This window comes from Mustelus asterias, chromosome 1 (assembly GCF_964213995.1).
Source record: "Mustelus asterias chromosome 1, sMusAst1.hap1.1, whole genome shotgun sequence".
Classification (NCBI taxonomy): domain Eukaryota; kingdom Metazoa; phylum Chordata; class Chondrichthyes; order Carcharhiniformes; family Triakidae; genus Mustelus; species Mustelus asterias.
Genome location: NC_135801.1, coordinates 38,252,776 through 38,268,488, shown reverse-complemented (window position 1 = coordinate 38,268,488; position 15,713 = coordinate 38,252,776). Strand labels below are relative to the sequence as shown.

The window sequence follows — 15,713 nt, the reverse complement described above, 5'->3', positions numbered from 1 at the left end:
ACCCAGACTCGAAACTTTGACTCTATCCTCCCGCTCCACAGATGCTGTCAGACCTGCTGACAGTATTTTCTGTTTTTGTTAAGTCTCTAAGTGGCTTATCATCAATTAATGCAGTGGCACTTTTGGAAAAAAAGTATTCTGGTAAAAGTCTATTTTTTTCAGTTATACAGAAATCTGAAGCTCATTACTTAACCTAAATGTGCAATAATTCTAATTCGATATTGCATGAAAGACTGCAATCAATTAAACATTTCTCATTTCCATTTTCAAGACTCATTAAGACGACTAAGGAGTTCAAGAAGAAAGATTTGCATTTATAAAGCACCTTTCACAACTTTAGAAGTACTTTTGAAGTGCAATCACTGTTGTCATGTAGTAATAACAGCAGCTAATTTGTATGTACGAACAGTATTGACTAAATAATCCATTATAATGTTGCTATTTGAGAGAAAAATATTGGCTAGATCAGCAAGGTGAACTCCTCAGTTCTTCTTTAGGTAGCATCAAAGAATCATTTACATCCACCTTGTTGTTTTATTCATTCATGGGACATGGACATTGCTGGCTGACCGGCCAGCATTTATTGCCCATCCCTAATTTGAGGTGGTGGTGGTGAGCTGCTGCCTTGAAGCACTGCAGTCCACATGCTGTGTGTTGACCCACAATGCTGTTAGGGAGGGAATTCCAGGATGTTGACGCAGCGACTGTGAAGGAACGGCCACATATTTCCAAATCAGGATGGTGAGTGACTTGGAGGGGAACTTGTAGATGGTGATGTTCCCATGTATTTGCTGCCCTTGTCCTTCTAGATGGAAATGGTTGTGGGTTTGGAACGTGCTGTCTAAGGATCTTTCCTGAATTGCTGCAGTGCATCTTGTAGATAGCGCACACTGCTGCTACTGAGTGTCGGTGGTGGAAGGAGTGGATGTGGTGTCAATCAAGCGGGCTGCTTTGTTCTGGATGGTGTCAAGTTTCACGAGTGTTGTTGGAGCAGCACCCATCCAGGCAAGTCACACTCCTGACTTGTAGATGGACAGGCTTTGGGGAGTCAAGGGGTGAGTTACTCACTGCAGTATTCCTAGCTTCTGACCTGTTTTTGTAGCCACTGTGTTTATGTGGTGAGTCCACTTGAGTTTCTGGCCAATGGTGGCACAGTGGTTAGCACTGCTGCCTCATAGCACCAGGGACCGGGTTCGGTAATGGCTTGGATCACTGTCTGTGTGGAGTTTGCATGTTCTCCCCATGTCTGCGTGGGTTTCCTCCGGGTGCTCCAGTTTCCTCCCATAGTCTGAAAGACGTACTGGTTAGGTGCATTGACCCAAACAGGCGCCAGAGTGGTGACTAGGGGAATTTCACACTAACTTCATTGCAGTGTTAATGTAAGCCTTACTTATGACTAATAAATAAACTTTATTTACTTTACTTTTACTTTAAGGATATTGACAGTGGGGGAATTCAGTGATGATAACACCATTGAGTGTCAAGGGGCGTTGGTTAGCGTACCTTTTATTGGTGATGGTCATTGCCTGGCACGAATGTTACTTGCCACTTGTCAGCCCAAGCCTGGATATTGTCCAGATCTTGTTGCATTGGAATATGGACTGCTTCAGTATCTGAGGAGTCACAAATGGACTGAACATTGTGCAATCATCGGCGAACATCCCCACATCTGACGTTATGACGGAGGGAAGGTCATTGATGAAGATGGTTAGGCCTAGCGCTCTGCCCTGAGCGACTCCTGCAGAGATGTCCTGAAGCTGAGATGACTGACCCGCCACAACCACAGCCATCTTCCTATGTGCCAGGTATGACTCCAATCAGTGGAGAATTTGCCCCGATACCCATTGATTCATTTTGCTAGGGCTCCTTGATGCCACACTTGGTCCAGTACGGCCTTGACGTAAACGGCTGTCACTCTCACCTCAGCTCTGGAATTCATCTCTTTTGTCTATGTTTGAACCATGGCTGTAATGAGGCCAGGAGCTGAATGATCCTGGCGAAACCCAAACCGGGCATCACTGAGCAGGTTATTGCTGAGCAGGTGTTGATGACCCCTTCCATCACTTTACTGATGATCGAGAGTAGATTGATTGGGCGGTAATTGGCTGGGTTAGATTTGTCCTGCTTTTTGTGTACAGGACATACCTGGGCAATTTTCCACATTGTCAGGTAGATGCCAGTGTTGTAACTGCACTGGAAGAGCTTGGCTAGGGGAGCGACAAGTTCTAGAGCACAATTCTTCAGTACTATTGCTGCAGTGTCATCAGGGACCATTGTCTTTGCAGTATTCAATGCCTCTAACCGTTTCTTGATATCATGTGGAGTGAATTGAACTGGTTGGAGACTGGCAACTGAGATGCTGGGGACCACTGGAGGAGGCCGAGATGGATCATCCACTCGGGATTTCTGGCTGAAGATTGCTGCGAATGTTTCAGCCTTATCTTTTGCACTGATGTGCTGGGCTCCTCCATCATCGAGGATGGGAATATTTGTGGAGCCTCCTCCTCTGGTGAGTTGTTTAATTGTCCACTGCCATTCACGACTGAATGTGGCAGGACTGTAGAGCTTAGATCTGATCCATTGTTTGTGGGATTGCTTATCACTTGCTGTTTGGCATGCTTGGTAGCTTCTCCAAGTTGACACCTCATTTTTAGGTATGCCAGGTGCTGCTCCTAGCATGCCGTCCTGCACTCTCCATTGAACCAAGGTCGGTCCCCTGGCTTGATGGTAATGGTTGGGTGGGGGGGGTATGATAGGTCATGAGGTTGCAAATTGTGTTGGGAGTACAGTTCCGCTGTTGTTGATATCCTACAGCGCCTCGTGGATGCCCAGTCTTGAGTTGCTAGATTTGTTCGAAGTCTGTTCCATTTAGCACGGTGATAGTGCCACACAACATGACGGAGGTTATTCTCAATGTGAAGACGGAACTTCGTCTCCACAAGGACTGTACAGTGGTCACTCTTACCGATACTGTGCATCAGCAGCAGGCAGATTGGTAAGGATGAGGTCAAGTATGTTTTTTCCTCTTGTTCCTTCACCACCTGCTGCAGATCCCGTCTGGCAGTTATATCTTTTAGGACCCAACCACTCGATCAGTAGTGCTGCTGCCAAGCCACTCTTGGTGGCGGACATTGAAATCCCCCACCCAGAGTATATTTTGCACTCTTGCCACCCTCAGTGCTTCCTCCAAGTGTTGTTCAACATGGAGGAATACTGATTCATCAGCCAAAGAAGGACGGTACCTGGTAACCAGTAAGAGGTTTCCCTGCCCATGTTCAACCTGAAGCCATGAGACTTCATGGAGTCCAGAGTCGATGTGGAGGACTCCCCGGGCAACTCACTTTCGACCGTAAACCACTGTGCCTCCACCTCTGTTGGGTCTGTCCTGCCGGGGCAGGACATATCCAGGGATGGTAATAGTGGTGTTATCTATAAGGTATGATTCCGTGAGAATGACTATGTCAGGCTGTTGCTTGACTAGTCTGTGAGACAGCTCTCCCAATTTTGGTAATAGCCCCCAGACGTTGGTGAGGAGGACTTTGCAGGGTTGACAGGGCTTGTTGTTGTTGCCTTTTCAGGTGCCTAGGTCGACGCCAGGTGGTCTGTCCGGTTTCATTTCTTTGTTGAGGCTTTGTAGCGATTGTAGCGTGGGGCTTGAGTAGCTTGCTAGGCAATTTAGAGGGCAGGTGAGAGTCAGCCACATTGCTGTGGCTCTGGAGTCATATGTAGGCCAGACCAGGTAAGGACGGCAGATTTCCATCTCTCAAGGACATTAGTAAACCAGATAGGTTTTTCCAACAATTGACAATGGCTTCATGGTCATCAGTAGACTCTTAACTCCAGAATTTTTTTTATTGAATTCAAATTCCACCACCTGCAGTGGGGGGATTCGAACCCAGGTCCCCAGAACATTAGCTGAGTTTCTGTATTAATAGTCTAGTGATAATACCACTAGGCCATCGCCTCCCCATGAGGCAGCTAATGGTTAACATCTCGCCTAAAACAAAATATTTCCCCCAAAATGGCATAAATTATGTAAAAAAATTAAAATTAAAAAGCTGAAAAATCTACAATAAAATAAAAAATTGTGGAACCAAACAATAGGCGTTGCCAAAAGAGAAAAGGAACAGGTACAGACCTAGTGTAGATTCTCGCACAAGCATTATTTTTAAAGCCAGCTGTAACTCAAATTAGAAAGGGAACTTGGATAGAAGCCACTTGATCATTTTCCACCATTCAATTAGACCATGGTTAATCTGTGATCTAGTTTCATATACCCTTTTGCCCCATATCCCTAATTACCTTTGGTTAAAAAAATCTCAGATTTGAAATTAACAATTGATTTAGCCTCAATTTCCATCTGTATTACAGAGGCCCAAATTTCTAACACCCACTTGTGTAGAAGTGTCTCCTAATTTCACACCTAAAGTCTTGCTCTAACTTTTATACCATACTCATGACTCCTCATCCAACATAGAGTCATAGAGGTTTACAGCATGGAAACAGGCCCTTTGGCCTTTTTAAAAAAAAAACCCTAAGCTAAACCCAATTACCCGCATTGGCCCATATCCCTCTATACCCATCGTACCCATGTAACTATCTAAATGATTTTTAAAAGATAAAATTGTATCCGCCTCTACTACTACCTCTGGCAGCTTGTTCCAGACCCTCACCACCCTCTGTGAAAAAATTGCCCCTCTGGACACTTTTGTATCTCTCCCTTAAATCTATGCCCTCTAGTTTTAGACTCCCCTACCTTTGGGAAAAGATTTTGACTATCTACCTTGTCTATGCCCCTCATTATTTTATAGACCTCTATAAGGTCACCCCTCAGCCTCCTACGCTCCAGAGAAAAAATGTTTTTTTTTCTATCTCACCTATTTATTCCCTGAATAGCTTTTAAACTTTGATCAAACCATCCCTTAATCTCCTAAATTTCAGGGAATCAATTTAGCTTGTGTAATCTCTCTTAAGCATGTTCCTTTTAGTTTTCCTTTACATATTGCCACGAAAGCACAAATCCTGACTGCTACTCTCTTCCTTTTTAGCAGTTAACTGTACTAGCCTTTCATCTGAGCTTTCCACCCACCCAACTGGCACCATTTACTGGTTTAAAGTTCCTGGCAATGACCTTATTCATCCTTTTTGGTAGGATTCTGGTCCCAGCCCATCCCAAAGGGACAGTTCCTGCTAAATTGCTGTGCCAGTATCCCTTAAAACGGAATTCCTCTTTCCCATGACACTCCTTCAGCCAGATCTTCACCTCCCTAGTCTGCTTATCCATATGACAAATTGCACATAGTTCTGATCATAATCCAGGGATTATAACCTGTGAGGTCCTCTTCTTAATTTAGGGTGTACTTCCTAGTACGTTCAAAGCACGACATTTTGCTTACTCTTCCCATATTGCTTGTCCCAACATGAATCACTACGACTGGATCGTCCCATTTCATCTTCAATATCCATTCAAGACAGTTTGTGATGTCACTCACTTAGGCACCAGATAGGCAACATTATATGTTGGACTCTTGATTCTGCTTATAAAGGATGCTATTTGAGCCTCAAAGTTATTGAATCTGCCACAACTATCACATTACATTTCCTGTCCTCTTTTTCCAACCTTTGGACAGTCTCCTGCTCCAAGGCGTCATGACCCGCATTCTGACTGTCCTCTAACAGTCTTATCCTTACAGGTAGCAAGAACATTGATCTGAGCTGTAGACACCAACCTTGTGTCACCTTATGGCAGTGTAATTGATGTCTGGAGTCAACTATCTAAATACTTCTCCCCCTTCCTCACATGCTGGAGTATCTCAATCATTCTGAGCAAGAAATATTCAAGACCGAGACACTAAAGTGCTTATCCAGAACATATTTTGCTGTCCACAGACTCCACTTATTGCATTCCAGATACACAACATGCTTTGCCAAATCTTAGCCTAGATGCTGAACTTGCTAGTCATATTCCATGAATAAATACATTTTTAAACAAAAATTGCACTACGCACTCCAACACTGGACAAAAAATGTTGAACACTTATTGCGAATTAGAAGGGGTATGTCACTCAAGCCTGCTCCATGTTATTAAATCATGATCAAGTGAAATACCACCAATCTTGAAGGCATAAAACAGCATCTCCTTCCCCTCAGCAACAAATTCCCAACTTCTGTATCCTATTTTGGATACATTCCTTTTATTGCCTCTTCTGGAGGATTCACTAACAAACAACACTTATATTTATATAGTGCCTTAACATAATGAAATGTCCAACGTCACTGCAGCAGTGTAAAACAAAGTATGAACCAAGGAAATATTACAGCATGACCAAAGGTTAGGTTTTAAGCAGCAGAATAAAGGAGGAGAGCCAGGTAGAGGCAAGAAAGGTGTAGGGATGATATTCCAGAGCTTGAGGCCTAGGCAACTGAAGGCATGGCCACTAAAGATGGAGCATTATAACTGGTAATATACAAGAGGCCAGAATTAGAGGAGCACAGAATGTTGTGGGCTGCAGGAGATTACAGAGATTGGGAGGACTAGGTCATGGAGGAATTTAAAAACAAGAATGAGAATTTTAAAATTATGTTGATTAACTGGGAGTCAATGCATGTCAGCGAGCACAAAGCTGATAGAGTAACGGGGCTTTATGCAAGTTAAGGAACAGTAGCAGAGTTTTGAATGACCTCAGGTAACTCAATAGGTAAAATACATTAGTGCAATTACCTTACACTAGTGCAAATTGATTCAAAAATTTGGAAATTGATTTAGAAAATAATTCAATCAAGTGGAAAATGCTGGATGACGTATAAAGGTCATCTCAGGCTTGTGGAAAGGAAAATATTCAAAAAGATGAACAAATTCAAGATAAACAGGTGCAAAGTGGAGTGTTTCCTGAGCAAATACTGCAGATGCTGGAAATCTGAAATAAAAACAGAAAATGCTAGAAATATTCAGTGGTTCGGTCAGCATCTGTGAAGAGAGAAACAGAGTAATGTTTCAGTTTGATGACTTTCTATCAGTTCTGAGGAAATATTAATTATGTCTCTATCTCCACAAGATACTACCAGATCTGATGAGTATTTCCAGCATTTTCTGTTTATAGTTTGGCAAATACTCCGCATTGGGTAAGTTCTCATAACATTTAAAAATAGTGCAGTGCTGGGTTTGAATCAGTCAGTAGTCAGAAAAAACAATCACCAAATCATCGTACCTTTAGTTCCAATCTGGTGGTATTTGCTTGGCATCGATAAGTAGCCAGAAGAAAATTACCATTCTGTTGAGATCAAACAAAATAATGAACAATTCGTGAAGGTTGTAGAAACATACATGAAAAGGATGCCATGCAGTTATCTGGCCACACTTTTAAACAACTAGACTGTAAGTCAGTTTCCAGGATTTCTCAACACACATGGTAAAGAAGCCATGGAAAATAGGGATGTAACAATAACAGAGCTGATGCTTAAACACTCACTGGCATATTCCCCACCCCATGCAACTCTGTAGCATGCAAGTGCAGTTAAATCGATGTTCTGCCTGGGAAGTACTTCATGCCTTCTAGCTGCTAAAAAAGGTCACTGGCATGAAATTTGGGAGTAAAAAGGCAACTGATCTCATTTGGAAATATCATGTTTTGACTTTCCATCTTTCCAAATCCACAGTAAACTCAAATACGATGAACAATAACACAGCACAGGTACAATTGCAATATTTCTGTGAAGCCTTTAAAGTTCAGCATTTTCATTTCTTCATTCATCAGCTTTAATCATCTTTCATAACATCATATTAAGAAATCTGGAGAATGCTTGTTGTTTACTTAAAACCATAGAAGTTTCCAGTGCAGAAGAAGGCTACTTAGCCTTCTCAGTAGTTAGAAAGGGATCTGGGTGGTTGTACTGCTGGTTTGCGGTGGACAGAAAGGATCGAGCATGTGGACATAAAGAAAGAGGATGTGTTGGAACTATTGAATGGCATCAAGGTTGGTAAGTCGCCGGGACCGGATGGGATGTACCCCAGGTTACTGTGGGAGGCGAGGGAGGAGATTGCGGAGCCTTTGGCGATGATCTTTGCATCGTCGATGGAGACGGGAGAGGTTCCGGAGGATTGGAGGATTGCAGATGTGGTCCCTATATTCAAGAAAGGGAACAGGGACAGCCCGGGAAATTACCGACCGGTGAGTCTAACCTCAGTGGTTGGTAAGTTGATGGAGAGGATCCTGAGAGACAGGATTTATGATCATCTAGAGAAGTTTAGTATGATCAAAAGTAGTCAGCACGGCTTTGTCAAGGGCAGGTCGTGCCTTACGAGCCTGGTTGAGTTCTTTGAAAATGTGACCAAACACATTGACGAAGGAAGAGCGGTGGATGTGGTCTATATGGACTTCAGCAAGGCGTTCGATAAGGTCTCCCATGCAAGACTTCTTGAGAAAGTGAGAGGGCATGGGATCCAAGGGGCTGTTGCCTTGTGGATCCAGAACTGGCTTGCCTGCAGAAGGCAGAGAGTGGCTGTGGAGGGGTCTTTCTCTGCATGGAGGTCAGTGACCAGTGGAGTGCCCCAGGGATCTGTTCTGGGACCCTTGCTGTTTGTCATTTTCATAAATGACCTGGATGAGGAAGTGGAGGGATGGGTTGGTAAGTTTGCTGACGACACCAAGGTAGGTGGTGTTGTGGATAGTTTGGAGGGATGTCAGAAGTTGCAGCGAGACATAGATAGAATGCAAGACTGGGCGGAGAAGTGGCAGATGGACTTCAACCCGGATAAGTGTGTGGTGATCCATTTTGGCAGATCCAATGGGATGAAGCAGCAGTATAATATGAAGGGTACCATTCTTAGCAGTGTAGAGGATCAGAAGGACCTTGGGGTCCGGGTCCATAGGACTCTTAAATCGGCCTCGCAGGTGGAGGATGCGGTCAAGAAGGCGTACGGCGTACTGGCCTTCATTAATCGAGGGATTGAGTTTAGGAGTCGGGAGATAATGCTGCAGCTTTATAGGACCCTGGTTAGACCCCACTTGGAGTACTGCGCGCAGTTCTGGTCACCTCATTACAGGAAAGATGTTGAAGCCATTGAAAGGGTGCAGAGGAGATTTACAAGGATGTTGCCTGGATTGGGGGGCATGCCTTATGAGGATAGGTTGAGGGAGCTTGGTCTCTTCTCCCTGGAGAGACGAAGGATGAGAGGTGACCTGATAGAGGTTTACAAGATGTTGAGAGGTCTGGATAGGGTAGACTCTCAGAGGCTATTTCCAAGGGCTGAAATGGTTGCTACGAGAGGACACAGGTTTAAGGTGCTGGGGGGTAGGTACAGAGGAGATGTCAGGGGTAAGTTTTTCACTCAGAGGGTGGTGGGTGAGTGGAATCGGCTGACGTCGGTGGTGGTGGAGGCAAACTCATTGGGGTCTTTTAAGAGACTTCTGGATGAGTACATGGGATTTAATGGGATTGAGGGCTATAGATAGGCCTAGAGGTGGGGATGTGATCGGCGCAACTTGTGGGCCGAAGGGCCTGTTTGTGCTGTGGCTTTCTATGTTCTATGTGCCAACTCCATACTAAAGTAATATAAAGCTATTCCCACCGACCCTGCACTACTCACAGCCCAGCAAGCTACCTCTGCTTCAAATATTTGTCAATTTTCCTTTGAAAAGACGCCATGCTTTCTGCCTCAAAGACTTTCTGTTGGAGTAATCCATGCCCCAACAACCATCCGTGAAAAGAAAAGCCCACTAACCTTTGTTCTCACTCACTAACTGATAATTAACAACCCTTGCTACTGACCCTATAACTAGAATGTACATATCATAGGGACACTTTCTGCATCATTGAAAACATTGCGAGGGCTGTAAATCTGTGTCTCTTCTGAAAAATAATAGTAGTAATGTTACAAATTAGACTAGGATACAGATGTGCTGGGTTCAACGCTTAACCAGCAATGAGGACAACAGCACAAACAGCAGCATGTTTGAGGGATAAGACTGCGAGACCTGATGTTTCTTCATCAAAAGTTTAACAAAGGAGTGTGAGGCAAGTACACCAAATAAAAATAAGTGTATTCACCTGCCATCTGCACAAAGTAGGGGACATACAGCAACTCAAGTCTGGACGTGATCTGGACATCCAAAAATGTTGCTCGGATTACTTAAATGAGGTGATTTCCTGATTTCTCATACATTGCCAATATTGTTATCATACCTTTAATCTTCCATAATTAGACTTACTCCTTAAAGCCCTGAACAGTCACATCCTCTCTTTAACTATTACATTACATGCCCTTAAAAACCCTTACTATTTCCTTCTCAATTATATACTGGTCTCTGTTATATTCCTTTTCAGCTTTTCCAATCTCTTTTTATCTCCTGACTAAACGTTTTATATTTCTCATGCATTTTTTTCAGCATTGTTTGCCCTAATTTTATCATATGCCTCCCTTTAAGTCTCAGTTTAGTTTTAATTTCTCTACTTAACCATGGAACTTTTTTCCTTTGATGCACCCCTTTTTACCTGATGGAAAATATTTACTTTCTATTCTATCCATCTAATACTTAAAGATTTGGCAGTTGATATCTTAAATGGTTTTCTATATATCTAGGTTTTTTGCCAGGTTAACACAATCCCTTACCTTGTCAAAATGTAATTTCTTCCAGTTCAGCACCTTTATTTTCAGTACCCTTTTCTACTTATAGGACCTCTCCCACAGTCCCTCTTCCTTCCACCGCTCCCCCCTCGCATCTTGCCTTGTCGACTCTATGGTACAGTATTTCAACTTGTACATTGTTCTTTCCGGATGAGAAATGTCCGCAGGAACCTAACTCTTGCTTTAATAATGATTCCTATGGGAACCATGATTTCCAGGAATACAACTACAACTTTAAGTGAGGACTTACAATAAGTATTAATCCAGTAATTGGTCATTGGTCCTGAAACAGCAAGAGACAATTTAATTGACTAGCAATGTATAATGGTTTAGATGCATTATAGAGCATTTTATCCAGTGGATAAAATCCTCTTCTGCATTCAACAGTATGATATTGATGACCTCGGGGACTTTGTAGCTTGATTTTCATATTAACTTAATGTCCTGACATCTGTTGAGCCTTTGAAGCACTCATCTAGCATCCATTAGGTGCAGAATCAATGGGTGGGATTTCCAGCCCCCCTCCACCCCCAGCAGCATGTTTTGTAGCAGCAGAAGAGCTCACCATTGGCAGTTGGGAGGATCATCCAGTCCTGCTAATGTATTCAGCATTTTGTGTGGCTTGCCCATCCCGCCCCCGGAGAACCCATTGCAGGGAGGTTGCCTTTGGCGGTACCGGAAGATCCTGATAGCGGGAAGGGCTGGAAAATCCTACCCAATGGGATATATAACATTGGCAAGTCTTTGAAATGACCATGAAATAACAAAAACAGCCTTTCAGCATCCACTGCAAAAAAACTGCCACTCTTACAGACACATAAAAAAACACAGGTATTCATTCTCCCAATGAAAAATGCTTTAATCCATTTATCTCCTAATCTTGCCCAAATAAACAAACAGGCATTTAAAAACCATTTCAAAGAAAGGTAAACTTATTACAAAGTCAGCAAACGGTCAATGAAACAAAGCTAGCAGTCCTTTCAGAGCTGTGTAAACAATCCCCACAGGGATGAATCCATTGGAAAATCCTGGAGCTTAGATAGGTGTTAATAATGAGATTACATTTCATAAATGTATCAACAGGCTGAACAGATGGCCAGACATCTGTTCTTCCAGAAAGCCTCAGCTCTAAGACTCACTCGTGGATTCACAACTCTGAAGGGGACCATTAGCTTTGTTTCTCTAATAGTTTGATGAGCTTGCAGTAAGTTTATTTTCTCTGATTTATTTCAGCAGCTGTGTGTTTATTTGGGACAGGATGAAGAGATAAGTGGATTAAAAGTATTTTTCAATGGGTACGATTGATTGTTTCATAAGCTTTTAAGGGGAGCAATTTTTTTCCAAGAGGATTTTTGGAAGGCTGGCCGAAACGCTCGTGATGTTGAAATAAAGACTCACTAGTGCTATTATTATGGTTCATAAGTTCTGTACCAAATAAATGTTGGGAGATACTGGGGAGAGTGCATGGGAATTGAGAAGACATGGTGGGTGTAGCATGGCAAGATCTAGAGGGCCTAATAACCATGAATAGAATGGGACTAATGTTCCAGCAAACAAAGGCCAAGCCTTTTAACCTGCCAGCCTTATCATACTCAACTTCTGATGTTTCCTTGAGTCTGCCTTGGGCGGCAGCAGCCCCAACTCCAGCCCACACCCAAGTCTTGGAGACCAAAATTTCAGGTGAATGGGCTGACTTTCCAAAGTCAGGAATGCAATGTCGGGAAATAACCTGACTCTCACTTCCCAAACTGGAGACGAAAATTCAACCTAAAGTGTCACTTAGTAGTGATCAACAATGTCCTCTCTAGAATCAGCAACACTCAGCACCTTTCATGGATGCAAAGTTCGATCAGTCAGCAAATGATGGGAGGATGATTCTCCCATTCTGACCCGCTAATTTTTTGGCGGGTGAGACAAGGAGATTCGCGCATGCGCCGATATGCGGGATTTGCGCATGCGCATCTCCCAGCAACGGAAATCCGGCGCGGTGGGGACCTCACTGAAAACCGGCGGGAACAGCAGTTAAGTCATTTTAATCTTATTTTAATGTAATTTGAATGCGATTATCGGGCCCGGGACTGAATTCTCCAGGCCCGATAGCATCTCCACCCCACTTTTGGGAACTAGCGGGAGACCCCGTTAGAGTGAAGGAGGGACCAATTGGGGCCCCATAGTGGGTCGGGCAATGCCCCCTGGACATGGGCACCCTAGCAATGCCACCCTGTGTCCTCTGGCATTTCCCAAGAGGCAAAGTGCCAATTCCGTGGGACACCTTGGCACTGCCCACTGGGCATCGGGTAGTGCCAAGGAGGTGGGGCCTATCAGGGCGGGGGATGGGACGGGGCTGACTGAGGTCAGAGCCCAGGGGATGATTGGTGGGGTGGGAGGTTCCGCTGCCACCCTGCCATTTGGATCGATCAGGGCTGGAGGAAGGCTAGCGATTTGGGTTGGGGGGGGGAGGGGGTAGGTGGTCTGCCGGGGAGGGGGCATGTGCCTCCCATTTGGAAGGGGGGTCTGCCTCCTCTGGGCGGGAGCGGGGGCTGACGGGGTAGGGGGATCATCACTGCTTGGGGGGGGAGGGGAGGGTTTTGGAGATTGGGGCACTCCTGGACGGACAGACGGGCGGGGGAGGGGGGGGTGGAGGGGTTTGGGCTGGCCCGGGAATGCTTGTGGGAGCTGCGATCGGAGAGGGCATCACTGCAGGGGTCCCAGGCTGGCCAGTGATCGAGCTGGCCAGCAAACAGCAGGCTGACAGCTCGGGGCCACTGTGCATGCGTGTGCAGAGACCCGGAACTGTCAGACTCTGGGGTGAATAGGCTCTGCCCTTCGCACTTTTAATGATAATCACGATTGTGACCCCTGCAGAGCACAGAGTGTGGGAGATTTGAATCTGAACTCCCACTAAAAAATAATCGTGATTTACACCATTTTTCCTGCGAATTCAACACTGAGAACTTTTTTGGGAGAATCACCCTTATGATATTCATAGTGCTGTGTAATGAGACAAATTCATTACTGGATCAGGAACTGGATTTCTGATCAAAATGTGAAAACCACCACTTGGTTCCTTTTAAACATCTCAGTTTCTAGCAAGAACCATTCAGCCACAATCATTGATACAAAATACAAAGAGAAATAAATTGCATGTAATCATGATCTAATGGCCGGCCGCATTCAGAGAGAATAAGAAAACAAACTCTTCGAGTATTATAATTTACCATCAGCTTCAATTTTTTTTTAAAATATAGTAACTTTTCAATAAATCATTAGTGCTTCTTACCTCTGCATCACACCCACTGAAGCTGACCACTGCTGAATTTTTGTCCACATCCAGTAGATCTATTGGGACATCACTCTATGCAGAAACAAATAAATAGGGCAAAACTACCAAGTTCAGTGTCCAAAAATCAAACTGAATTTTAGCTTTATACTTTAAATAAATACAGAAGCAAAAATGTCTTTCACATTTTTCTCTGTAATACGTGACTGTCCTAAACATTTGCACAGCTGCTTTTACCTGGAGTAACACATTGTCAATAGCTGTCTGCACTTCCACGGTAAGACTGTAGCTTGCGTCATCACGATTCAGAGTAAATTTATCATTCACACTAAACACCGGCACTGCTGAAACTGTACCACTCGATTGTGCTGATTGCTGGTATTTCTCACGCTCTTGAAGCACCTTCATCTGTAACTGCTCCAACTCTAACCTAGTGAAGAAGAGAATCCTATAGTCAACTTCATACATTGTGTCAAGGAGAGGGCAAGGAGTAATGAACACTTCTACTGAAACCTACAACAGATCCTGTTATCTGATTATCAGAGTTACAAATGCTCCAGTTTACTCGTTACCAGCTATCTCTAAACGTTAGCTATATTTGAGAAAGAAATGGCATAGAATTCAAACAAAAGCCAGAATGGCAGTTTGAAATGTGAAGATCGTCAAATCACTAAGCATTGGAACATGAATATAGCCACGTTTCAGAACATAAGAACAAATGCCACCATGCAACGTATCCTTCAAAGTGACCCTAAACTGTTATGTCAAAAACCAAGGAACTTCCAGGATTGATTAGCGACCTAGAATATCAACATCAAAATTAATTAAGTTGGAAAATTACCATAGCAAATTATTAACAAATGTCCAAACATTTTACAGTGTTCGTGAAAAGAAAACATAAAATGTTTTTAAAGACCTAGTGAATAAATTAATGTGTAACTGGAAGTATGGAGGGTAGATTCCCAACTGGAATATTCCAAACAGTTCATCGAGGCTTATCTAGCTTTGGCAAAGGGTCACCTGGACTCAAAACGTCAGCTCTTTCCTCTCCTTACAGATGCTGCCAGACCTGCTGAGATTTTCCAGCATTTTCTCTTTTGGTTTCAGAGTCCAGCATCTGCAGTAATTTGCTTTTATTTAGTTCATTGAGGTTATCAGTTGTTTACATGATGCTATTAATCTGAGCAGAGATAACCAAGACTAGGTTTAGTAAAGGTATTGTAAATTATAAAAGGGTTTTGATAGCACGAAAAGGGAAAGATTCTTCTGCTTGAACAATCTGTGACAAGTGGGTATCAATTTAAAACTACTACAAAGATAAGTTAGGAAAAAAAAACAGACAAAAATGTTTGGGAACATGGAATTATTTGTCTCAGCCACTCCTTGTGACAAACATAATTGCATTTTTTACGGGAAAATTAGATAAACACTTCAAATAGAAATCTATTTGATTTGGATTATTGAAGCCCTGGCATAGATATAATGGGCTGAATGGCCACCAATACTACCAAATTCTGATGTTTCACTTGTACCTTGTGGAGGTGATAGAAATCAGCACTACCTTGAATTATTGATGGGCTGGGTAACTGAGGTTCTTTAGTACACTAATGGTTTAAAATAACCTGCCATTTCAATCCCAATTTCAATGATGAAAGACCATGATTATAGAAACATGGTTCAACATTACACAAAGCTGGTTTATAGCTTGAAGGCCCCACACATATCTAATCTAAAAATTGCTGTAACAGGAATAAAACAGAAAATAATGGAAATACTCAAGTCAGGTAGAATCTGTAGAGAGAAAAACAG

General features: G+C 43.2%; 1 protein-coding gene across 3 annotated transcripts in view; it reads right to left on the bottom strand.

The window, feature by feature from the left end:
- The window catches only part of bbs7 (Bardet-Biedl syndrome 7), a 64,387-nt gene that overhangs the window by 15,544 nt on the left and 33,130 nt on the right, over positions 1-15,713 (bottom strand). For all 3 annotated transcript variants that reach the window (XM_078211441.1, XM_078211452.1, XM_078211463.1), the window contains exons 11-13: positions 14,142-14,334; positions 13,905-13,979; positions 7,209-7,271 (exon numbers count right to left, since the gene is read on the bottom strand). In XM_078211441.1, coding sequence (XP_078067567.1) covers positions 7,209-7,271; positions 13,905-13,979; positions 14,142-14,334 — 331 coding nt within the window. The remainder of the gene's footprint in view (positions 1-7,208; positions 7,272-13,904; positions 13,980-14,141; positions 14,335-15,713) is intronic.